The 25,485-nt window shown below is 38.1% G+C and overlaps 1 protein-coding gene across 1 annotated transcript; it reads right to left on the bottom strand.

Annotated features, from left to right (window-relative positions):
- Positions 1–903: 903 nt before the first annotated feature.
- CAT (catalase) lies at positions 904–25,485 on the bottom strand. Its single transcript, XM_016133096.2, has 13 exons — positions 25,146–25,485; positions 21,786–21,957; positions 20,719–20,829; positions 19,478–19,608; positions 18,905–19,009; positions 18,250–18,375; positions 15,312–15,503; positions 14,736–14,888; positions 11,202–11,337; positions 8,205–8,335; positions 3,077–3,184; positions 1,917–2,000; positions 904–1,591 (listed from the first exon to the last, which is right to left on the bottom strand). Exons 1-13 carry the CDS (start codon positions 25,209–25,211, stop codon positions 1,535–1,537), a joined length of 1,572 nt encoding a protein of 523 aa, XP_015988582.2. The 5' UTR covers positions 25,212–25,485; the 3' UTR covers positions 904–1,534.

Raw genomic sequence — 25,485 nt, 5'->3', positions numbered from 1 at the left:
GAATAAAACTGGGGGCACTACCATGTATCAGATTTTTACATACAAGAAACATGTTAGATACATGTGATTTTAACTATGGAATCATTTTTACACTACAGCATAGAACAAAGCAGAAAATTATCTCAAAAAACTGTCTTTGTATCTAATAACCAATACTCCAATAACCTTTCCATTGTCAGATTTTATTAGTTTTCATGAGTTTATTTTGCATATCTAATACTATAAAGAGCTATAACTATAGTAAAATTACTGCATTGAAAGTATTCACCTTTGGGTACAAGTAGATAGATTTATTTTCTATGTCTACAAATACAAGTTTCCAAGCACACTCAAATACAGGAGGAATTTAGGCAGGGAAGTTTTATGAAAGAGTAAAGAAATTTGAGCTAAAAGATTGAGAGTTTGTATCTACTAGTTTGTGTCTAATAGTTTCCTGAAGCCCACTATCTTAGGGAATTCTTGAGAGTAAGTACGAACTGGTTTTGAAGATCTGAGATGAAGCGAAGGTTTTTCAAGGAAAACAGATTTTCATTTAGTATTCCAAATTCATCTTTAGTATTCCACTTGATTTTTAAGTGTGATTAACAAATATGGGTAAAAAAAAAAAAACAAAAAACTTGAGGTTCTGGACCCTTATTTTAAAAACTCATAATCAGATAAGGATGTGAGCTAACAGACAAGAGATCTAAGTAATTTTCAAAGTTGAGAAGTTTGCTATTGTCCTGATAGAATTAAAGTCCTGGTCCCTTGTGTCCAAAGGCTATTATTGGTTTAAACATACAGCATCCTCGTGATATTGATATTTTCAATTTCAAGGATAAGCTTTTGATAACAGATGATATTCAGACATTCCAAGTTATATATGAAGCCAAAAAAAAAAAATCAAATACCATTCTTCTATTCTTATGTACAGATTATTTTATTGTATAAAGGTATTACAGATCAACCTGTTGTAAAAAACAATCAATGCCGTATTAGCAAAAATGTAAGTTCAAGATTTTTAAAAACCTGATCAACTCCAAGCAGAAATAAGCCATGATGCTACCGAGGTAATCTTCAAAAAATGCTAAGGCATTAAATGTGTTTTTCCTATAGAGAACTTAGAAAAATTAAAATTTCTCAATGGATTAGCTTCATCTTTTTTTCTTATATAATAATTACAATCATATTTTTACATAATAGGCCATGAGATGATATGTAAACATATATTCATCAAGATTTTTTTCTTATCAAATAAAATTATGTTTCTGCTAGAAACTTTCGTCCTAGTGATTTTTAAGTGAACAATCCAACTGTCAGAAGCAATTACATGTTTCTTTCAAATGATCATTAAATCCTAACCTTTATTTCCTCTAGGAAAGAAGCATTAAAAGCCATGATTACATTATTTGCTACAGAAACCTGGATTATCATTTTAAAAACATACACTTGTACTTGCTCATCCAGCACAGGAGAATCTTCTATCCAGCAATGAGTGATTCTGTGTGTAAATACCATGGTTTTGCAACTTTACACCAGACCAGGGCCCCGACCCTCACAGATTAGCTTTCTCCGCTGCAGTCAAGCAAGACTCATGCGTTGTAAAGCCTTTCTATTTTAAAAGAACAAGACCAGCGATTAATTAATTAATTCCAGAGCAGCAACCTGGTATTTATCTTAGCTTTAATTTCCTCTCAAATGAAAATAATAACAATTCAGAATGGATTCACCTTAAACTATCTTATATTGTCCAGAACTAAAATGAAGAGTATGTGTTTTGCAGGTGAGTTCTTTATATCTCAAATGAGTTCCTGAACAGCTGCTTAAGAAATCTAATAGTTGTCCCTGAGAAGAATCATCCTAAAAGGAAACCAAACTATGCTGAGTCTAATCGAGGACACACATGCTCTGCCCTAGCCAGGCTGCTCTGGGCTCACCTTAGATTTCTCGGCGTTATACTTATCCAAAAGAGCCTGGACACGGGCCCCATAGTCAGGATGGACATCACGGAAGTTCTTGACCTGAAAATAGATATAAACATTACCCTAGCCGCACTGGGCCAGTCCAAGCATCTGTTTCAATGTTTACTCGAGAGAAGGAAAGATACTTCCTCAGGAAGTAGAACCACACAATGATTAACAACAAAGAGTAAGACTGGAGTGAAAGCTCTGACATAGCCTGAATGACTCTGGATAATTCATTCATCTGAGCATGTCCACCCCCCATAAAATAAATAAGATCATTCCACCTGTCTCATAGAATATCACGAGAAGAACACTTATGAGGCAAGCTGCATTGAATGCATGTAAAGAGCTGACCTCAGAGTAACTCAATATTTGTGCACACACATTCACGAAAGGTAGTTATGGACACTGAACTCTGCCTACAGAAAAAGTGCTCAGCCTGCTGGTACTTGTCTTCAGTCCTTCGAACTCATCCCAGACAGCAGCAGCTAGCCCACCTGTCCCCCTATGAACACAGAAGCAGCAACCAAGAGACAATGAAATAGTGATGTTTCCTAAATTCACAAGATGCTTACCCCTGTGGCAGGTCAGAAAACTTCATACGACACAATGAGCTGCCATCAGAAATATCGCAGCACCTTAGTGCAAAAGTTCAGCCTGACTTTTGAAAGTAGCTCAGTCCTTACCCTTGGAAATGTGCAAGTTTTAGTTGTTTCTGAAGGACGGTCAGGTGTTGTAACATCAAGTGGTTAGACAGGAAGACCACAAAAATGTAAGCTGTATTTTTTAGTATCTAAAGCCCAAGCTAAACTGTGACAGGACCCACATTTTGACACTGAATATTACTCTCTTGCACATAACATGGCCACGGTCAAATTAAACAGCATAGGAGAGAATTCACCCTGAAATCAACTAAATTATTACACATTGAACAAAGAGCTAAGGATCAATGGACTTGCCATATGCACTGGAGAGAAAATAATCAGAGGTTGATTGGGGCTTAGTTTTAATTTTCTTAAGTCCAGTTAGCAGTAAAATAGAAATGACACTTCCTTTGAAGAGTTCTCTCACACAGCTGCATTCTCTTCTCTAGCCAGCAGATGTCACCCTTCAGTTCCCAAAATATCACTCACCGCTTGCTTCTGGATGAAAAGTTGTGCGGATTTCAGACTGCGAGCAATGTTATCACACAGGCGTTTCCTCTGCTCTTCATTCAGTATCTGCGTGTAGAAGATCCGCACCTGCTCATTGAAAATACACAGAGCGTGAAAAATCAAGAATCCACTTTATCACAAACAAAGCTCGCCCAATATGCCACTTTTGAAATGAAAAAGTGAGACTTTTCTCACTTGCATAATGAGAGAAAAGTTTTTAGAATTTAAGAATAATTTTAAATTATATTTGAAACTGTCATTAGTGTTGAGTTCCTCACTTTTCGTTTTGTTTTAAATTCAGTTATCGATAATAGCTCATGACTGCTATTTAACAATGTCCTTTGTAGTCACTTCTGATAAATCTCCTATAAATATAAAGCAGTAAGTATGGCCTAGGATTTAAAAATCCCACCACATTCTTAATACGGACAAGTCCAGAATGTGCAAACTATCATCAACTGTAAACTTAGCAAAACACAACCATCGTTCGATTCACTCGGACCAACAGAGGGAAAAACTCCTAATTCATTAGTATATGTATGACCTTAGTTATTCAAAAGCCAGATTTCCTAGAGAAGATAGATGTTAATAGTGGTATTTTTCATAGATTGGATTTACCTCTAAAATGAATATCTAGATTAAAATGAAAAACAGGAGCTGAGTATCAAATATCAGTCCTAATAGCCTTTGCTCATTTCTGAAATCAATCATTTTTAGTTTATAATTTTATTCTAGCAATTTTAATCATTCATTCATTCAACAAATACTTATTTATCAAGTATCCGTAATGTACCAGGTGCTGTTCTATGTACTGTTCTATTAATGTTCATAAAGCCCAAAAATATCCAATTATCCAAACTATCAAATTCATAAAATACTGTTTTTCCTAAGTTAGGAAATACACTATAATAACATTTTTCTTAACTTGAATAAAGTTTAAATCTGATGTGAAAAATTTAAAATAGACTTTTGATATTAACACAATCCGATCAAAGTACTGGATTATGGGAATCTCTTAGACTATCTCCAATTCATTGATTCTCTATTCAGCTGTAACAAACGTATTGTTTAAACACTCGTTGAGTCATCATCGTATCTTTTGGATTTTTATTTCAAAGATTGCACTTTTTTGTTTTTGTTTCTGGAAATTTCTATCTAGTTCTTTTCCAAATTTACCTGTTTTTGTTTTCTCACATTTTATTTTTGTCTTATACATAATATTCCTTTCTGCATCTCATTGAATGTGGTATAACGTTTATTTTAAATCTCATTTTAGATTTTTCTATCATATGCATGATTCCTCCATCTATTGCATGTGCAGCTTCTCAGGGCATTGGATTGCCTCGTACGTAATTTCTCCAAGTAGCTTATCTTTAACAGAAGTTATCTTCTGCAGAAGTTCCCAATGTGTCTCAGTTATAAAGATGTCTTCATGTGGTAACTTTTTCTGTCACCTATGCAGAGGCCTAACAATGTTCACTGATTCACTTGTTTCTCAGTTCAGGACTTCCATAAGGTTCTAAGTGAGGCAAGAATACAGGGACCACACCTGAGCACGAACAGGAAAGGGACCCCAACTGGAGCCCACATGCTTCCGAGCTGCATCCTTAGTCTGGTGGGTAGTTTTTCCAATGAGATCCCAGTTCCTGACGGTCATCATTATCTCAAGAGCCCAGTTCTAGCCCTCTGCAACGCGTGAAGCCTGAGGCCTCAGCTCTTAGCTCCTTGGAGTCATAAAATCATAATAAGATGTAAACAGGGTTTGGTTACCCCCATGAGATATATATACCTTTCAATGTTCATGCACTACTGTGATTCCTTGTTCATTTCTGGAACCTAGAGAAATTGTTTATTAGCTCAACTACATACTTTGTAATCTAATTTTTAGTCTACCATGTCATGTGTGAGAAGCAGAAGAAAGGCTTCCTGTGTCACCTCAATCTACCATCTTAAACTAAAAGGAATTCGGTCTTGCAATTCCAGTAGTATACTGCAGCCAGCTTGCTCATGAGAGCAATTGTCAAATTTTTGGAATTTTGTGAGTGACTTGTTAAACACGGTCATGATTAAAAATTAAATTTTATAAACTTGCAATTAAATTATATTACCAACAAAAGTAATAAACCCTCAAAACAAGTCACTTTCTACTTAACACATATTATCTATATTCTAGAGGTTATTTGCATCTGTTTTATCGCTGTGGTGGGAATACTATATAACAGTGAGATAGTAAACATCGCTTCCCTAGGCCAAAGGTTCAGTGACATCGGCTGGTAGCTTGAAATAACTCTAGGGAATATTTTCATCATATGAGAGAGTTGTTTCTCATCCTCACAACACTTGGTATGGTCAGTCTTTTTAATTCTAGCCATTCTGGTGCATATGTAATGGTATTGATTTGTGGTTTTATTTTGCATGTCCTAGAAAACTAGTGAGGTAAACCACCTTTCTATATGTTTTTCAGTTATCTGGAAAACCTTCTTTTGTTAGGTGCCTATTCAAGTCTTTTGCCTATTTTTCTATTCATTTGTCTATCTTTTTCTTATTGTTCTGTAAGGCTTCTTTATAGATTCTGCACACATCTTCCGTTAGATAAATTGCGAACCTATTCTCCCACTCTGTGGCTTGCCTTTTTAATCTCTAAATAGTGTCCCATTATGAAGAGTTTTGTTTTTCTCTTCATGAGCTACTCTTGATAATTATTACTGTTTCAATTTACTAATCCTTTCTTCAGTTATGTTTAATCTCCTTTTAAGCCCATTTGCTAAGCTCTTAATTTCAGTTGTTGCATTTTCAGTTCAGTATGTCTATCCAATTCTTTTTGCATAGATTAAATTCTCCACGTTTTTTCTTGAATGTATTAATCGCAGTTATTTTAAAACCTATATCTGACAATTCCACTACCTAGATCTCCAGTAGGTTTCTCTCTTGGTTTTCAGTCATAAGGTTGTATGGAATGAGTATGCTTGGTGTTGTATTATTGAATGTTGGACATGCACAAATTAAAAAAAAAAAAAAAATGTAGAGATAATTTGAGGCTCTATTTTCCTCCAAAGAATTATGTCTCCTTCTAGCAGACAGAGTAGAAAGTGATCACTTTAACCCAGTCCGAGGTTGAGTTGACGCAAAGCTGCACCTCAGTTTTTATGAAGGCAAGCTTTTTTTCAGGTTTGCCCTTATTCCTAGGTGTGACCCTTCAGGGATTCCCACTGAAAGCCTGGAATGTTAACTAGAGGCCTCCTCCTTAGCAGGCCCTGAACACCAATTTTTATCCCTCCAGACCCATCAAAATGCTGTAAAGTCTGCTCAGCATCTTGGCAGATGCTTTCAAAGTAATAAACGCCTCAGTGGGAAAGGACACCTAATACCACACTTCACATCTCTGCACTGCTTTTCTGTCCAAGATCTTGGTCCCTCAAATCCTTGTTGCTTTGTTAGCTCTCCAAAGCCTTAAAAATCTGACGCTTTCTGTATTTTCTCTAGCTTTTCAATGTTCTCCACGAGAGGATAGGTCTGATACAAGCTAGTCTGCCATAAGCCAGAAGAGGAAGTCTAAGCAAATCAATTTTAAGAGTATAAATCTGAGCCGTCTTTATTTCCCACAAGATTTGTATAGTCACAGAACTAAGCTATAAACTTATAAGCAGTATCACGACTTAAAAACAGAAGTTCTATATAGTGATAAGAAAATCTCTCAATAAAATAAGAATGATTATCTAATAAATTTTAATATGTAAGCAATACCCTTATTATCTAAATTAATTTTTGCAGAGGTTATATTAGCTATTTTAACACTGGACTAGACCTCATGTAGGTAAAATTCTTTGAGAGGCAGAAATCGTACTGTAATATACTTGGTATCCCCTACATACCAAGAATAATGCAGTTACTATAAAAGTCTTTTCAGGAGATGTTTAATTTCAAAGTATACTTTATATCCTATGGCAAAGTGATTTCTTTTTTATGTATACATGTATGTATACACCTAAGTGCCTTTCAAACAAAGATATCTTCACAGTGAATTAATTCATGTATTTAAGTATATTTTACTTGGAAGCTACATTTACAAAGTGAGAGACTAGAAATAGGTCCTATTCTCAATGAAATACTTAGTTGAACACCAACTACCCAAGCAGAACTCTAGGAGAACTGTACTTTTTAACTTTTTTCTTTTCTTGTGTGTGGTGTAAGGGGAGGTAGCTGCCCTTCGATGTCCAAGGGCCTCTTTCATTGCATCTAGTAAAAGAACTGCCCTTAAGCAGCCAAAGGTCACTGGGAAGAAGGCGGGCACTTGCTCTGGGGCATTTTAATTTTAACTATAGGTAACTATAGTTAACCACGGGCTCGACACAGGCCAGTGATGCAATGCAGAGCAGAAGGATGAGTCAGATTCTTCTCTCCAGAATCTGATCTAGAAGTTTTGAGAGAAGGAACAAAAGATGGTCAAATAAATAAATAAATAAATAAATAAATAAATAAATAAATATAAGTAAAATATGGAGAAAGAAGCCATAAAGAAGAGTTAGGCCATGGTCTTTGCAAAGTCACGGCAATGTTAAAACAGAAACTATGAGGCAAAGAGGAGAAAACGAGGAGGCCACGGCAGCGGAAGGCCGTGGTAAGAATAGGAGGACATGGTAAGAAGAAGCGAGTGGTGCTGGAAAGCAGAAGCAGACAGACGATGGAGAGTAGCAGAGCCCTGAGAACGGCAAGCCCTATAGTAAGAACACCTACACTCCTAACTCTGAGGCTCCTAGAGCTATTCTGAATCCAGTTCTATCCCCTAACTCTTGGCATCCTTGCCTAGATTCTTAGATTTGTCTGCACTTAGGCTTTATTTGCCCATTTCTTAGATTTCCATGAAATCACTTCTTCCCCAGTGGCCCCCACCTTATCCCTTCAACAAAATTTGAGGGCGTTGCAATGAGTCATACCTCGTACGGCAAAAGCATCATAACACAACCCCTTGACTTCCCCTAAGAAAGGGACTGACTTATGAATTAGCAATGTCCTCCCTGAATTCAATCACACCGAGAGTGGGGGAAGCAGCAGCCATTGAGATGTAGAATGATTAGGTGACTCCCACAGCAGATAAAGAAGTCATTACCTGGGTGACGTTATCCTCATTGGCACTGTTGTAGCGCCGCGCATCCCCGGAATATGTAGTGCTGTGTGTCAGGAAACGACTCTGTTGTTCTGGAGCACCAAAGCTATTGGGGTAGTAATTTGGAGCACCACCTTCAAAGGCAAACCACACAGATTCACGCAGGGAGATAAAACACAAAAGAGGTCCGCAAACAGCGTAAAATGAAATAAATTCGATTACATATACGTATGTGTATATACACACGTAGACATATATATGTGTATATATATGTATACACACACACATACATATACATGCCATGCATATGTTATTTTTAATGTACCATATTTACGTATAGACAATACTCGAATTCTTAGAGAATACTGCCATCTTCCAAATGCTCGCATGAGCTGACTCACTGAACCAAAGAAAGAGATCTCAAATTCCCTTTCAACACCTCAAATGGTCTAATCTATGAAATCTTCTGATGCTTACCAGTACAAATAAATTTATACAGGTTTGATAAATTTAGAAAATGAGAAAATGAGACCCAAACACATTTCAAAATGGAGGACTTCCTATGGACTTAGGCTCAATTTAGATTCTGAATCACAAAATTCTTGGGAGCGACAGAAAGTTCTAGCTCTGCTCCTTCGATTTAGAGACCTATAAACTGAGCCTGGAAATATTAACTGCTGCAAAGTCACATGGTAATTAGTGGCAGATCTGGGATTAGAACTCTGGGTTTTTTTTTGGTCTCTTCCATTCCAACATGTGCTATATTCCCATTACACAACTCCACTTCTCCTTAAAAGTTTTTAAGAATCTCAGGGTATCTCTCCTTTATTGACTTACTTTATTCAAGTCCGGCTTCACTTTTACTTCACTTTTACTTTTTATTTATTTACAAATAAATAAAAAAAGAAATTTTTAAAAATTTGATATTTATAGTAGTAGGCCAGCACTCATTTATCTAAACTTACAGGAAAAAAAAGCAACAAATACAATCAAAACATCTTTTGTAATTTCTGAAAAAAATTATGAAGTCTTTTTTTTCCCCATTTTGGCATATTTGTTTTCCTAACTATACTCTGCTTTGGCTGATATTAGCAGAAGCGTAATTTATCTGAACACACACTGCCTAAACAGAAGGAGTGGCCTAGACACATATTAAGGGGCTAGACACCTATTAAGACACATGTTAACCAGTCTGCAGTTGGAATTTTACCCAGCGCACTGCCTGAACAGATTATCCAGAGTACATAATCAAAAGGTGCCTATTTATCAATTCAACAAGGTACCAAGTGAATGTAGGAAGAGGAAGGACACCATGCTATTACGGAGCCCAGTTATTAGGTCAAGAAATTCATGCTAGGTCAGCCATGTCCATATGAAGAGTAAAGTGTTCCAATAACCAGCCACCACAGTGGTTTTCTGAATTAAGAATTAACTCTCTGAAATGTGCCTACTTGAGCAATTTTTAAATTCTATTTTCAAATAAGCTCTGACCTTTACTCAAAGTGGGAGTTGTCTTCAAGTCATTGGCTACTGGAAACAATTAAGTTCCCTCATAGAACTTGAAGAGCATAGCCCAAAGGCTCTACTTCTAAAACAAGGCAAAGAGTGTGTTAAACTATATCCATAAGTAGTTTTTTCATATGTATGCCACTATAATGGCAAACACGAAGCAATTACTTATTAATGAATTCCAAAATATGCATGAATCTCTCTGACACAGCCAGTCTCAATAACAAAAGGACCAAGGACTACGAATGAAAAAAAAAATCAATTTAGAATAAAAATGCAGAAGACAGAACACAGGAAGTACCAACTACTTTGAGCAACAACATATCCTACATCTCTGTAAACCTCAGAGAGTAGAGAATTGTAGCCCCCTATATAATCAGTAAGCATGTAAACTTGTTAAATACATGGAAAAGACTTCGTGATAATGGTCACAAATGTAAGGCACAAAATCATATATACAAAATAATCTTAAGTGTATAAAAACTATTCACAGAAAAGACTGGCAAGAAATATAGAAAAATGTAACAGCTGTGGCCTTTGAGCATTGGGACTATTAAGTGGATTTTTCTTCTCCCTTCTCTTCTATAGTTTCAAAATTTGCTTTAGGGCATATGCACTTTTTATCATAGAAAAATTAACTTTGTTTGAATGTAGACATCTAGGGTTATTAATATAGCTAATTAGTAAAATTTCTGAAAGGATAGAGATATGCAGCCTATTACTATAACACATATGTCCTAAATAGGAAAATAAAAAAAAAGAAAACTAAGCTATATATTAAACTGTGGAATATTTAAAGGAAAAAACATTGATCAAGCATTCTCTAATTAGAATAAGTAATTAGAAATAGAAGCTATTTGTACATGGTACCAAAAAGAAAGGAGTTAAAAGGAAAATAAAATATGTAACTTTGATAAATGTGCTCCAAAAACCAAAATGCAGTAGAGACTCACCAATTGACCCATTCACTTAATGAAAGAAGTGGAGGAGAATCCCTCAATTTGCTCTATCTCCCCTATTCTGACCTACTCCATCCAAATTCTAGCTAGGCTCACTCCCCTACAGCCCTAACGGAAGTGCAGAGAAACAAGACATGAACTCTTGGCTTTTACACTTCCAAGATTCTAAGTCCTGGTAACTTAAGAATGATTTAAGAAATTGTCCTTAAAACCCAACCTCCTAAGTTGGATGCTACTCCACCACAGGCAGTGTGAAAGATCTTACTCCCAGCCTTTCATGATCAGAGGACAGCAAGTAAAATCAAAGGTGGGAACTCTCAATAAAACATAGAAAAATAGATAAAAGCATGGAGAATCCTCAGGCAGTTTAAACCTTCATTACTGGGCAAAAAAATACACAGTTGGCGGCAGCACCCGTGGAGCACCTTCCCAGAGCACAAAGTCCCTTGGGGCCAGACTGAGAACCACTGGCCTGTTTTCCCACCCTCTGGCCAGCAGCACCTCTGCCCTGAGCCAAATGTCTTAGGCCTACCCGGATTAAACATGCACATGGACCCGTCACGCTGGTAGTTGGCCACTTGAGCACCAGAGGGACGGTTCACAGGTATCTGAAGATAGTTGGGGCCCAGGCGGTGGCGGTGAGTGTCAGCATAGGCAAAAAGGCGACCCTACAGTCATAAACGAAACAGACCATGACTGTGTGCAGGAACGAAAAGAAACAAATTCCTACCAAATCAACTATATAGGAAATTATACAAAAAAGCACTTCCCATGTTACACTCTGCTTTATGTCACAGCGCTTCGAGCTCTGTGACTTTGAGATATAAACCAAATACTACACTAAGAAAGCCGTGGTTCAAAATGACAGCCCTATAGTGCCACAAGGTCCTGAATCAAAGGTTAAACTAAGTTACATATTTACCAAGGCAGAATGGTAAGGACGTTTCTTTCAGTTAGTACTGAAACAAAAAGCTTTATGATTAATTCTGTATTAATCTTAGGATCCAATTATTTAAATATTTTCATTATTTAAAGCTCTACTCTATGAGCAGTTTTCTTTCATTGATTGTCTCATGGACCTGGAATGTGAAAGAGTATTCTTAGATCCCTAACTATGAGCCAAAATAAAAATCTAGTTGAATAGGGCAGCTTATCCAATATTTTGTACCAAATCACTCATACCACCATACTTAATCTCACCTCACAGTTCTGTCAGTAATTTGCTCTTGGCCGAGTGACTCTACCTCTTGCAATCATTTCAGATATTTCTAGGGTGAGATTTAGATGACGGGTCGTACAGCTATAACTGAGACACACCTACGGTTTGGAGGCAGGTTGTCTCCTTTAGCTCGAAACAAATTAAGTTGTGCTCTACATTTACCAACAGGACATAAGCAGCTCCTGGATACAGCCACTATCATATAATTCTGGTTTTGTGTCACTTTGTGTTTATAAAGCAACCTTACCCCACCTAATGGGTAGAGAGCCAAGGTTGGGAAATGGGCACAGCAAGGTCATACCCTGACATCGATTTGAATCTAGGCCTCACCCAAGGCTCTATGCCTGAGCTCTTTGCTGGACCTGGGCCAGAGAGCAAAACAAAGCTCTCCCACTCAGACCGACTTCTTCTCCACTTCCAGTAAACTGCGGAGCATGGGAGTGAAGGTACTCAGGGGACAGTCTCTCGGTCATCAGGTACTTGGGGGACAGTCTCTCAGTCACTGACATAATGTTATTTTGTCTTTTCTCCATGATCAGTCTTACCACTTTGGATAGCAAAGTTTAAAATGTATTTGTGTGACCTTGTTGAAAGGCAACTGAGAACACTGTCCATTAGTACCCAATTATTACCACCCCCGGATGTTCCGTGGAGTCATTTCAAAGTCCTCCTAACTGGCTCTCCACTTCCAGTCCTTCCTCCAACAACATGGTCCTACGCATCCCTGCCAAAACAATCTTCCTAACATCCCATGCAGAATATGTCACTTACCTATTTGGACTTTAAAAGATTCCTCACTGGTCACCAAATGGCTAAATAGGTATGACAGTCCTTTTCTGCATGTCCCCTAACGTGCTTTGTGGCATTAGGATTCACAGCTAAATGACCTCAGAAGTTGTTGGAAAAACTATGCTAGGAACTGATATCCTGACTGAATCTAACAAAGCTCCTTCAAACACTTTTTAACTCCATTAAAAAAAAAAAAATTTAAAATATGTTTGCCATAATGGAAATTAATACTGATAAAACTTATGTAATTCATTCATATAATTCAATTCACTAAATGAATTATACACTTGCCATTTATCATCCTTTTTCAGAACTCTCTTCCCGCAGCTTTGAGATGCCTCAAACACTTGGTTTTTCGCTGATGCAGAGAACTGTATTTGCTACGTGGTCCTTAACCCAGGGCTTAGGCCTTCAGTGCTCTTCTCAATGTGCATCTCAGTGTTGCTCACTGCCTTCAGGTCTCCCTGTGGCCCCAGAGACCCATGGTGACCTGGGTTCTTGTGAGAAGCCTTTGGATGACCTTTTATTCCTGAACCTGTTCTCTCAATACCGGGGTTATGCAATCTAAGCTCTACTTGGGACAATTTCATGCAGTGGCAAATTCCATTAACCACTCCTTCACATGGGTCAGCTTCCTTCCAAACCCCAGCGGGGGAGGTTCGGGGCCCAGGGTCACCTTGGGTGACCTGTCTTGGCTCCCTCTGTTCCCCAGTTTCCATGTGAGCACTGCTGTTTCTCCCCTGTCATCTGCTTGACTTCCCAGTTCTCTCTTCTCCTGTTTATCACCAACCAGAATGCTTCTACCTGATATATACTGATCACATTTCTCAAAACCGAAGAAAACTTTTTTTTCCTAGAAGGGACAATTGTACAAATTTCTAATCAAGCATTAAGGTCCTCTCCAACATATGCTCAATGTACCCAATCTTATTTCTTCTACTTTAGGAAAAAGTGACTGTTTACAGTTTAAATCTATCTACTACCATCTGCCTCTATACCCCATACTCATGTCCACCCCCTGCCGCATCTTATCTCTGTGGAAAATCAAAATCCTATCAATTCTTCAAGAGCCACCTCAAGTGCTACTTCATTCTTGAGACTGTCACCATCTTCTTATCAGACAAGACTTCTCCTGATTCACCACACAATTCTGACTTACATTATAGTTCCTGTGTTTTTATATCTATTATAGAGCCAGGGCAGTGTATCACACATGGTAGATATGTGTTCAATTTATATTCGTTAAAGTGAACTAAAAACTAATAAAAAACGTATTTTTATATAAAAGCCTCAGATGTTCCTACTATCAAGGCAAAAAGTTCTTATTAAATAAAAACAAGGGACTCCTAGCCGGCCTCCGAGGAATGATGCCTGGACTGGAATCAGATGCATACATAAGAAGCAGCCATCAGTCACTGCAATCTGACCCCAGATATGCTCTTTAACTTTTGTTTCACTTTCGTAGTCCAAAAACGTCAAAGACTGATTTACTCAATAGTTATTAAGCCAATTATTTGCCAACTGAGTTCTAGTCCAAAGAAGAATTTTCTACTCTTCGTACCCTTGACAGAACACATTGGAAAATGATGAAATAGTACTGAATGTCCAAAAACATTACCGAGACAAATGGTTAAACAAACCCGCTGCCTTTAATCACCGGCAACATAAATTTAGTTTGTAAAAACCATGCCCAGATCTCTTTTTATGGATGGAAAAATTCAAATATCACCATGGAAGAGGAATGAATAAAGTCATGCTGACCAAGATATTATAATCAATTAACGACATTCATTCCCATCAGTTATAGGACTAACAGAGTGTTTTACTCTAAAAAAATACCTGAGGCGTTTATGATATAACTTCTTTTTAGAGACTAAATGTCAAAGTCAACATACTGAGGAACTTCACTATGAAATTTGGCTTACACTGTAATACCCATCTCGGAGTGTTTCAATCAGTCCCACAGGTACTAAGGACCCAGGCTAGCCAAAGTGTGTGTGTTGTGTGTGTGCCCTTGCACACGTCCCTGCCCAGTACCCCTGAGTCCACCAGGTTTACCTGAAGCATTTTGTCAGGGCTGGGCTCAATGCCCGGCGGCATGTTGTTTGGGTCAAAGGCCAACTGTTCAACCTCAGCAAAGTAATTAACTGGATTCCGATTTAAGACCAGTTTACCAACTGGGATAAGAGGGTAGCTGCCGTGAGGCCAAACCTAGAAGAATGTCATGCACACAATTACAAAACCACCAACTGAAGGAACTTAAAGTACCTGCAAAAAGTCTGGCTTTCAAATATAACGAAGCCAGTGATAATAAGTGAAAATAATAATGTTTAACCCAATAAAATAAGAATATTGAATCTTTCGCAACAGTAAACAGTCAATACCAACCCTTGGCCTGGGCAAAATTTATGCCCTGCTAATAATATACCAAGCCACCTAGAAGAACACAATGATCTTATCAAACAGGAACTAAAAGTGAAATACTGGTGAGCATTCATTCACAGGCTGGGAAACTCTAAAATGGTACCACTGCATTTTGTACATGATGAATGATGAATACTGGACAGGAAATTTGTTAAAATTAGGTACGAAGAGACTTTAAAAAGAGAACAATTTAGTTGTTAACTGACTCACCTTGGTAACATCAAATGGATTAAATTGAAAAGTTTCTGCCTGATTAAATGTCATGACCTGGATGTACAAAGTCCAAGACGGGTAGTTGCCTGTAGCAATGGCATTAAAAAGATCCCGGGTGCTATAGTCAGGATCTTCCTGGGAAATTTTTGCTGCCTCTTCATCAGAAAGGTTTTTGATACCCTGATCACTCTACGGAATGAAAAAAAAAAAGTTCATGCTGAAACTTAATGGCAAAGTTATTGAACTTTACAGTAATTCACTGAAGGAATATAACACAACTCAAAGACTGGCTTTTTCTTGTAACAATAATTCCACTGTTCAAATCTGACACAAAAAGGAGTTTATCAGTAAGAAATTCTACTGGATGGTCCTGATTCTCTTAAATGTCTAGGAAATCTATCTATACAATTCATACTTAAAATGAGTCCTATCTTTTCCTTTTTGTACTCATATTATTTGAATTTTTTAAATTGTTGACATATAGTTTATTTTTAATTTTTCCCCCCACATAATGCATGCTGCATTGCTGTCTTCAGACAAGTCAAAAAAATTTTTGGCACGATACTTATCATTTAAATCATTTCAAAGTATGCAATTCAGTGGGGGTTTTTTGAGTAGATTTCTCAAAATAGAGTTGCTGGGGCACATGGTAATTCTTGTATTTAATTTCTTGAGAAACTTCAAAACTGTTATCCAGAGTGGCTATTATTTGAATATTTATGGTCATGCTACTTTCCAAATTAAAAAAAAAATCAAAATATATTTTAAAAATAAGAAAATAATTCATAAAATTAAAGGACTTTCTTTTTTATGAAGTAATTTTTTTAATTCCTTGTTTTATAATAGCTCAAATCAACTACTGAGATTGTGCTTGATTAGCATCCCTCCACCACCACATTCTTCGTTTTTTAAAAAGAAATCATAGAATCATAATTCAAAGAGCTGGAAAAAACTTCAGTGCAGCTACTCTGAAACAGTTCTCTGACTACTCTTCAAACAAGCTATTAAGACCCAAAAAAGTTAAGTCACTATCACAAGGGCTCCCATTACCATACCATGTTGCTCTTCAACAGAGTTCCCACCTGCATCTTATTCTAACAGGATCCCCGATAAGCCAAGCCCCATGGAAAGATGTCTTTAGCTTGAGTCACCTCCGGAAGGCTGGTTCATGACAGCCACAGAAAACCCAACTCTCTCTAATCAGTAGCAAGATGTGAACCATTCTGACTATTAGACCAGAAATAAAGCCACTTTCAGGATTAAAAAATGGAGATCATCTGCAGTTCACCCAGAGAGCTAATACATTAAATTGTACGATAATATTGCAATACCTTTCTGACATTAATTAAATCCCTTGGGTTTAGGAAAGAATAATCTCAGGCCAGAATAATCCAGACTGATGAATCCGCATAGATCCCAGACTACCTCCAGATCTTCTGTTCAACAGATCCATAAACAATCCAACCTTTCCAGGACCATGACAGCTGGTATTATGATCCCAGTTTTACAGGGACAAACTGGAGCGCAGAGAACTCTTAATAATATACTCAAGTCATAGTTATCTAGAAGAGGGAAGATCTGAGTTCAGGTTGGTCTCACTATAAAGCCACCAACCATGCTAGCTGTCCCAGGTACAGTCGTGTAGCCCTGCTCTAAATAACACTGCTTCCTTTGGCAACTACAAGTCAATGGGTCAATTACAGGCCAGCGTGTTCCTTACCAAAGATTGTAGTTCCAAGTCATAAGCATAAAGAGGAGTGACAGTTGTCCTAGTTGATATATTATCAAAAGTTGTTCAGATAAAGATTAAGACTGGACAGAAGAAAACAGGCCCTTTTGATGTCATTAAGAGGGAGATTATTCTGTCGTGAGTCCACATCTGTGTCTGCTTATTTTGGCCGTAGTATTTGAAAACAAATTCTTAGGCTACCAGAGGTTTTCTAATAACCTTCTAGAGTTCTCTGGGAATACTGCTTATTCTTAACAAATGCTAAGACTATACTAACAGAGAGCCCTTTAAAACACTTCAGTTTATTTAAAGGTTCTCAAAAGTTTCACCAAAGGTAACTGATTTGATCTGAATGTATGAAAGCAAATTTTAAAAACAGATTTTTTGTTTTCTGACATTTGTAATTGATTTTACTTATTTGCCTTGTTTATGATATACCTTTATTAAACGTTAAATAATGGATGAATGAATTACAACATTAGGAGAAATGAAAGTAATGATGAAATAGGTATTACTGACAGGATGTCCTAATTCTACCTTAGTCCCATCCTGGACCCCAAAAGATAGCTATGCTCAGAACAATGACTCAAGGCTGAGAAAGGCAGAGCATAAAACTTTACTGTTTGCTAAGGCTTAACTCCAAATGCCAACAAGGACAACAAAAACCCTAGAAAGCTAGCCTAGCTCAGGTAGAAATCTCCTTTAGCCTAGCCTGGAGGCCTGTTATTATCTTCTTACATTTGAGCCCAAATCAAAACCTTAAATCTTCCCTTTTCAGGGAGAAAAGAGTTTCAATGTGTACCTGACAACACTAGACGCGTTAAGCCACAGAGCCAACACCAAAGGAGCATTTTCCCAGATGTGTATGGCACGGCTCCCGGGTCCAGAAGGAGAAAGAACCTTGACTATTGACAGCAACCACATAGTCTTACCCTCCAGCCACATGAAATAAAGAGACCAAAGAGAGGCCACACACAGTTCTTCTAATCACACAGCATGAATCTATTCAATTCAGTGGTGGCCAATAAAATAAATACCCACAGTACTAATCAAACAGATTGATACTTTTCATGCTTGGGGATGGGGGCAATTACGGGAAAAGTGAGAGAGGCCTTCACCTTGTTTAATTTTGTGCAATCCTCACAACAAGTAAGGAGATGGGGGTGATGGAAGCCTTTTACTCACTGCCACAGAGGCGACATATACCTTATAATGGAATTTGCAGTAAACTGCCTCTCCATCCGCATTAACCAGCTTGAAAGTGTGTGATCCATATCCATTCATATACCTGAATCCATCTGGAATCCCTCGATCACTGAACAAGAAGGTAACCTAGGGAACAGAAAAATGAAGGCTAAAGTTCTTCAGTTTAAATCAAAACATCCATGATTTTTAAGATACTCTAAGTCTCCAAAAATCCCTTAATTACATGTGACATACTACCCAAGTACCCTCAAGAAGAGTTACCATTATTATCATTTATTAAAGAAAAAGAAAAAATTTAAAGCACAATGATAGATAAATCATTAATCTCATGGCTCAAAATTCTACAAAGAAAAACTAAAAACTACTTTCCCCACATTTCATTAATACAGAGAGCTTTACTTCATACTAGAGATGTTAATCCTTAATATTGCTAAATATTAATTGGTTATGTTTCTAGCATTACTTGAAGTCCATGAATGGGGGAAGATTAACAAAATCAGTCATTATAATACTCTTTGAAATCCGAGGAAGCCTCCCCCAAAAAAAGTCAAAAATCAATTCAAATGAAACAGTCAAAACTGAAGAAACACACTGTGAGGCATAATTACAGTTCCATACCAGGTGATATAACAGATTGGAAAAGAAGCATTCCCACCTGATGCAGAGACTCAGGACGCAGGCTCAAGAAGTCCCAGAACATGTCTGCATCCTTCAGATGCGTCTGAGGGTTTCTCTTTTGGCTGTGAATAAAGGATGGAAACTAAATGGAAAAAGAGAGAAAAAACTAAAAACCTAAGTTTACAGAAATTATAGTGTTTTATGTTATACATAATGCTTATTGCTAGGTTTGTGGCTTATAATTATCAACACTATCATCCTAGAATTTTAAACTGCCAAACTCTACCATTAAATTTACCCACTACCTGTTTCTAGGGCAAATGACTCTTTGTATTAATCTTCCACCCTCTGAAAGGAAAACTGAACTGTTCTCATTAAGTTAGTGAATTCTGAAACACCAAATCTAAGACCAATGGTAACTGTTGTTATTTGAGCTTATGAAAAGATATGAAATACAGAGAAATGTGTTTAAAGAGGCAATTTGGCCAACCCAAATTTTCTTCTCTCTGCCTTTCCAAAGGCTTTCCCTAAAATGCCAATCTATACAGAGCATTTGAAATCAATTTAAATCCATAAACATTCGAAGAGTGCACAATACTTTATCACCTACCAAAAAGGGATCTCTGATGAAGAAAATGGGGGTGTTATTTCCAACACAATCCCAGTTACCATGGTCTGTGTAAAATTTCACTGCAAACCCACGCAAGTCACGAACAGTATCAGCTGAGCCTGATTCTCCAGCTAAAAGATTCAAATGGGAAAAATGTAGCATCAGCCAGAGTATTTTGTATCCAAGCAGCCTAACATCACAAGGAAACATTAGGCTCTACCGTTTCCAATCCATTTTGTAGAAGTAAATTAGGTATTTAAGTGTCTGGGTTATTATTTCTACCACCCACCAGCTAAGCTGGTCTACATATTAAACAAAAGAATTAATTGAGAGTAATAAGAGAGTACAGGCATACCTCGTATGATTGTGCTTTCCTTCATAGTATTTCATGGATATGTTTTTTACAAATTGAGGGAAAGACCCACTTTATGGTGGTGGTCTGGAACAGAACCTGCTATAACTCTGAGGTATGCCTCTATGTCTAATAACAACTGAAAAGATTATCCATTTAACATGATAAGGTAGTTTTGTTCAAATAGGTAACTAAAATTTAAATTAAAATAAGAGAATAATTTTGAAGGTTAAAGTAGTGACCAAAGAGAAATGAGTTGTTAAAATTATGAAGTTAATATTTAAAAAATGAGTTAAAATATAGGTTCTTATTCTTAATTCCATTTATTTTTGCATTCCATAGTATTTTAAAACTACACAAACACAGAATGAAAAAGAAACAGAATCACAACATTGTGGCGTGTTGAGATGTAGTATGACAGATCGAACTCTTACTAGCTCTGCAACATGAGAAAAGTCGCTTAACCTTTCGAAAAGACCCCACCTTGCAAAGTAAATCTAAAGATTAGATTATAGCTAACGTCTATAAAGCACAGAACCACGGATGGCATAGAGTTATTCTCAATAAGGGACAGCTATTATCGTGGTTATTGAACAAGATCCCAACTCCACACTTCCACCGAGGCAACTTAGAGCAAAGTTCTTTCCCAATTCCACAGAATTGCAGAGGTGGCCTCTGCATAAGTGTGATTTCCGAAGATCTCAACAAACAGAATTATCAGTAACTTCCTACATGTTTCAAAATATTTTTTCAACTGTAAAAACTGGCTGTAATTTGGAAAAGTGCTTGTTTTCTATCTCTTCTAATAAGAATTTTTTAAATTAAGTTATAAATGCCCCAAATAAGGTACAGGGTTGAGTTAAGCAATCCTGCAAACAGACTGACTTACCAACAGTGGAGAATCTAACTGCAACGGGGGTCCTCTTTCCAACATGCTCAAACACCTTTGCCTTGGAGTATCTGGTAATGTCATGCGTGACCTCAAAGTAGCCAAAAGCCCCTGAAGAGAAAGACACAGAAATTCTCATCATGAGACCATCACTCAGATCACAGGACCCTCAACAGGCAACTGAGTGACAGAAGAAACTGATAGCTTCGCACTGACCTACTGAGAGCTTCCAATGTGATGGAGGAAGGGGAGATGTCTAAACGCAAAATGATGCGATAAAAGGCAAGGCCCTGTTATCATTCCGTGCTAAACTGAGTGCTCCGTAGCTAGAGCCAAGAGGAGGAGCAGAGAATGGGGCTGGAAGTTACTACCCAAGGCTGACCCAGTGACACAGGGCCTGAGAGGGCCTCGAAGTACAAGTAGAGCCTAGGAGAGAAAAAGAACAGGAAGGAGAGAAGAAAACACAGGGACAGAAAGAATAAACGCTTAGGAAGGACACCGCAGAGCCAAATGACAAACTGAACAACGTATCAAAGTCATCATGGAGAAACCATGAAGCATATGGAAGAAGGGAAATTTTAAAATTAGGAAATCCTGATTGGGAGTCCAAGGGAGCAGCTAAGAGAAAACCTTTTTCTTCCTTTCCATCGAGTTTTATTTTTCCTGAGTTTTTAGCTTTCTTTTAAATACCACCTCCCCCTCCATCTTTCATTTCTGTCATAAAAGATGAAAGTTTTACAAAAGTTTTGGACAAAAAGGAAAAATCACCACAAACTCACCACCCCAACAAAAGTATCCTCAATTTTGTACAATTCATTCCAGTATTTACCCAATTAATGCGCTATCTAAATCTACTTTTAGTAACAGTATGTCTGTGTCTATGTATCCTTATTTTTATTTCACCAAACTGCATAATGGAAGGGAAAGAAGATTGCATCTATTTTTATCAAAATAAAGAATTTTATCTATAATGTTTAATCCAGTGAAATATCATTTAATTACTAATTTCTCTTTTGATTACTAATTGCTCTTTTACATTTTTTCCTTCCTAAGGACATAGCTCTCACCTGCTCCTTTAGCATGCGCGACCCTCTCAGGAATTCTCTCTCGGTCAAAATGAGCTATTTCATCAAGAAAAATCACATCCTGAATGACAAGGGGCCCCTGGGGGCCTATTGTCATAGTATTAAGTTTGTCACCTATTGGATTACCAGCCCCCGTGGTGAGGACATCAGGTCTCTAGGCGAACATGAAAGAGGAAAAAATGCAGAAGAGTCAGTACCAAAATAAATAGATAAACAAACAAACAAATAAATAAATAAATGTTAATTTACATTGTCGTAGTTACATGGTTTTGAAATTTTTATACCTTCTGCCCAAACTCTTTTTAAATTTCCTATTATTTCCAAATAATTTTCAACAAAAGAGCCAGAAACATACAGTGGCGCGAGGAGACCCCAAAAACTGTGGGCAGCAGAGTATTATTCACTCCCCCCTTTCAACCTCAAACCACTTTGGTTCATTATGTAACAGAGAAATAAATTTCTAATATGTTTATACCATCATACATTTTGAGATCTATTATTATAGTACTTAACAACCCACACGCGATTTAACTTAAAATATGGACTATGAATTAATAACAAAAAGACAACCCAATTTTTTAAAGAACAGAAGATCTGAACAGATACTTCCAAGAAACATATACCAATAATAGCAATAATCAATAAGTGTGTAAAAAGACGCTCAGTACTACTGATCATCAGAGCAATGAAAATTAAAACTGCAATGAGACATCACTTCGCATCCACCAGAATAGCTCAAATTAAGACAGACAACACTAAAAACTGACAGAATGTGGAGCAACTGGAACTCTCAGACACTGATGATGGAAGTAGAAAATGGTACCACCACTTTAGAGAAAGGCTTAGCAGTTCATCATAAAACATTCACATACCCTATGACTCAGCATTTCTATTCCTGCATATTTCCTAAGAGAAATAAAAGCATATGTGCACAAAAAGACCTGTATAAGAGTTTTTCATAGCGGCTTTATTCATAATAGCCAAACACTGGAAATACCTTAGGTGTCCAGCAACAAGATAAACAAATGGTGGGATATTCATACAATGGAATACTACTCAGCAATTAAAAAAAAAAAAACTGTTGATACATGCAACATTAATGAATCTTAAAACAAAACATTTTTGCCAAATGAAAGAAGCATTACACGAAAAAGTACATAAATTAATGGTTAAAAAAAGAAAATCAACACTGATTGCCTGGAGCAGGACTACAGGGACTGCCGGAAATGACTGGGAAAACACATGAGGGAACCTTCCAGAGTGGTGATAATCTTCAACATCTTGGTAAGGGAATAGGATTCACAGGTGTATATATCATGAAATGGTCTGTTTAATATCTCTAAAGTTCACTGTATGTAAGTGTTACCTTAAAAACATGAACATTAAACTCTGTTCATGTGCATGGTTAGTGTCTAGGGGTAAAGTCTAATGTCTGCAACTTACTCTGAAATGCATGCCCCAAAATGGGTTAATGGATGTATGAAGAAATGATAGACAGATGGAATACATGTAATAGAAGATATATCGCAAAATGTTAACTGTAGAATCTAGATGGTGGATATATGAGTATACCCTGCACAATTCTTTCAACTTTTCTGGGATGTGGTGGGGAGATCGCCTCCAAGGAATAAGATGTTTTCACTCAGAGCAGCTAAAAGTGAGGAATAACATGACATTGATGGGACTGCCAATCAGGACAATGTCCACGGTGCATTATGATGCCAGGGTCAGAGGAGACAGCAATTTCAACTATAAGTCCCCCAGTTGTGGATGTGTTTCGTGGGGCAGCTATTTCTCATGGGCAACCATGTAGGGTAAATCACCAGCAGGGTCTTATTCTCCTCCCAAATAATGAAGAGGCAAGCTAGTCTCAAAATAAAGGAGTCCTTTAAAAATGAATAAATGTTGTTTTATGGAAAAATTCACTACATTGTCCATTTTTTTCTCAATTCACCAACTATTCATGAAAAGTTCCGTGTGAACTAGGATTTAGCAACCACTGGGTATGGAAAGAGTCCTGGCCTCAAGAGCTGAGTTCTAATCTTGACTCTTTCACTAATTGTCTGGATGTCCTTGATCAATAAGACTCTGAGGTCTCTCTGGTTCACTTTAAGAACTCATGAAACTGAGCTATCTTAGTGGCATAGAATAAAGGGTAGGATGAGAAGAGAGATTTTCCAGGCCCTTGGAAGAGAAAGGCAGCCTTCTCACCATCAGGAAACTACAAAGCAATCAGAGAGCACTTAGCATTAATACCTCATGTCATAAATACTGAGCACTAGGCATTGAGGAAAAGCATAACTCTAGTCCTCCCTCTGCCATTAACCAGCCGTCACGGGAACTGAGCAAGTCCCTCAGACTCTCTAGGTCAATTTGATAAGATGACTCAGACCATATGGGCTCTCATCTAATCTTACCTCCTCAAAGATGCCCTTTAAGACTCTGCACCCCTGGGTGCAGGCCGGGAATGTCTCCTACACCACCACTGTGCTGGACTCCTACTCATCTTTAAAGCCCTTGTTCAGATGTCACCTGCTTCGGGAAGCCTGTCAGTCACTCTCTTTACAGATAATCTACGTAAGAGCCCTCACCACAATAAACGGTAATCATCTGTTTATCTGTCTTGTGTGTCCCAGGCTTGATTTTGAGCCTCTTAAAGCCCTAGTTCTGGTTTCACTGAAATTTGTACACCTCCCCACATCACAGTGCCTAGCACATGTAGGCACTCAAAGAATAGGTGTGAATAAACACATTAATTAATCCCCAATGTCGCTTCTAGCGCTAAAATGTTAGGCTTGATATTTTTTAGTGCAAATAATAATATAAAAATTCTTTTATTTAGTCGTTTAATGCTGTGCGTACTAGACATTGGTCACCGTGATGAGTGCTAGGCATATAGAAATAATAAGACATGGTCCGTAACCCCATGGCACTCCTCAAATATGAATGCTTGTAGCTGAGTCCATAACAGAGCCTGCCCCCACTGCCCCCCTCACTTCCTTTCTTGCAGCTGCAGCTCTCTGCCTCTTTCTCCACTCCCCCCCTCAAACTGCTACCTTTGTCCCAGCCTGGCAAAAGTGCAAATATGGAGCCACCAGCTGCGCCCTGTACCCGCCACAACCTGCACCAACCAAACACTCACAAAGCCTGCAGGCCCGCTGCTCCACGCCACAGAACCCTCTCCCCTCATCCCCGCGAATGTAACTCCATCTGGAACGCAAAGCAGCTCCCCACCTCCATCCGCCGCCCTGATCAGGGGTACAGCCCCAGGAACTTCGCCGCGCTGGGGAAGCCAAGGCCGTTACTAGCGGACACCCAGCTTTCGGAGAGTGCAAGGTGTACCTGTACAGCTTGGTGCTTCTTCCAAATCATCATCTGGTCGCTGGCTGGATCCCGTTTTTCTGCCATGGTGTCCGACTGGCGTAGCAGAGCGTTACAAGCAGCCTCGGCTCACGCGTCTACACCTTACGCGTCTACACCTTCAGCAGGTTTACCGCGTCTGCAGCCCGGGCGCCGAACCGGGCGACTTCAAATGCCAACAGCTCCGCCCCTCGTCCCCCGCCCTTGGGAGGGCCGCCTCCTGACCGACCGTTGGAGCTCCAGGCAGGATGGGATTAAAACCAAATAAGGGCGGGGGCGAACCTGTGAGGAACGGAGGGGCAATGAGCAGAGGTGTGAGGAG

Source organism: Rousettus aegyptiacus, unplaced genomic scaffold (assembly GCF_014176215.1).
Source record: "Rousettus aegyptiacus isolate mRouAeg1 unplaced genomic scaffold, mRouAeg1.p scaffold_m13_p_5, whole genome shotgun sequence".
Classification (NCBI taxonomy): Eukaryota; Metazoa; Chordata; class Mammalia; order Chiroptera; family Pteropodidae; genus Rousettus; species Rousettus aegyptiacus.
This window is presented reverse-complemented; position numbering and strand designations above follow the sequence as displayed.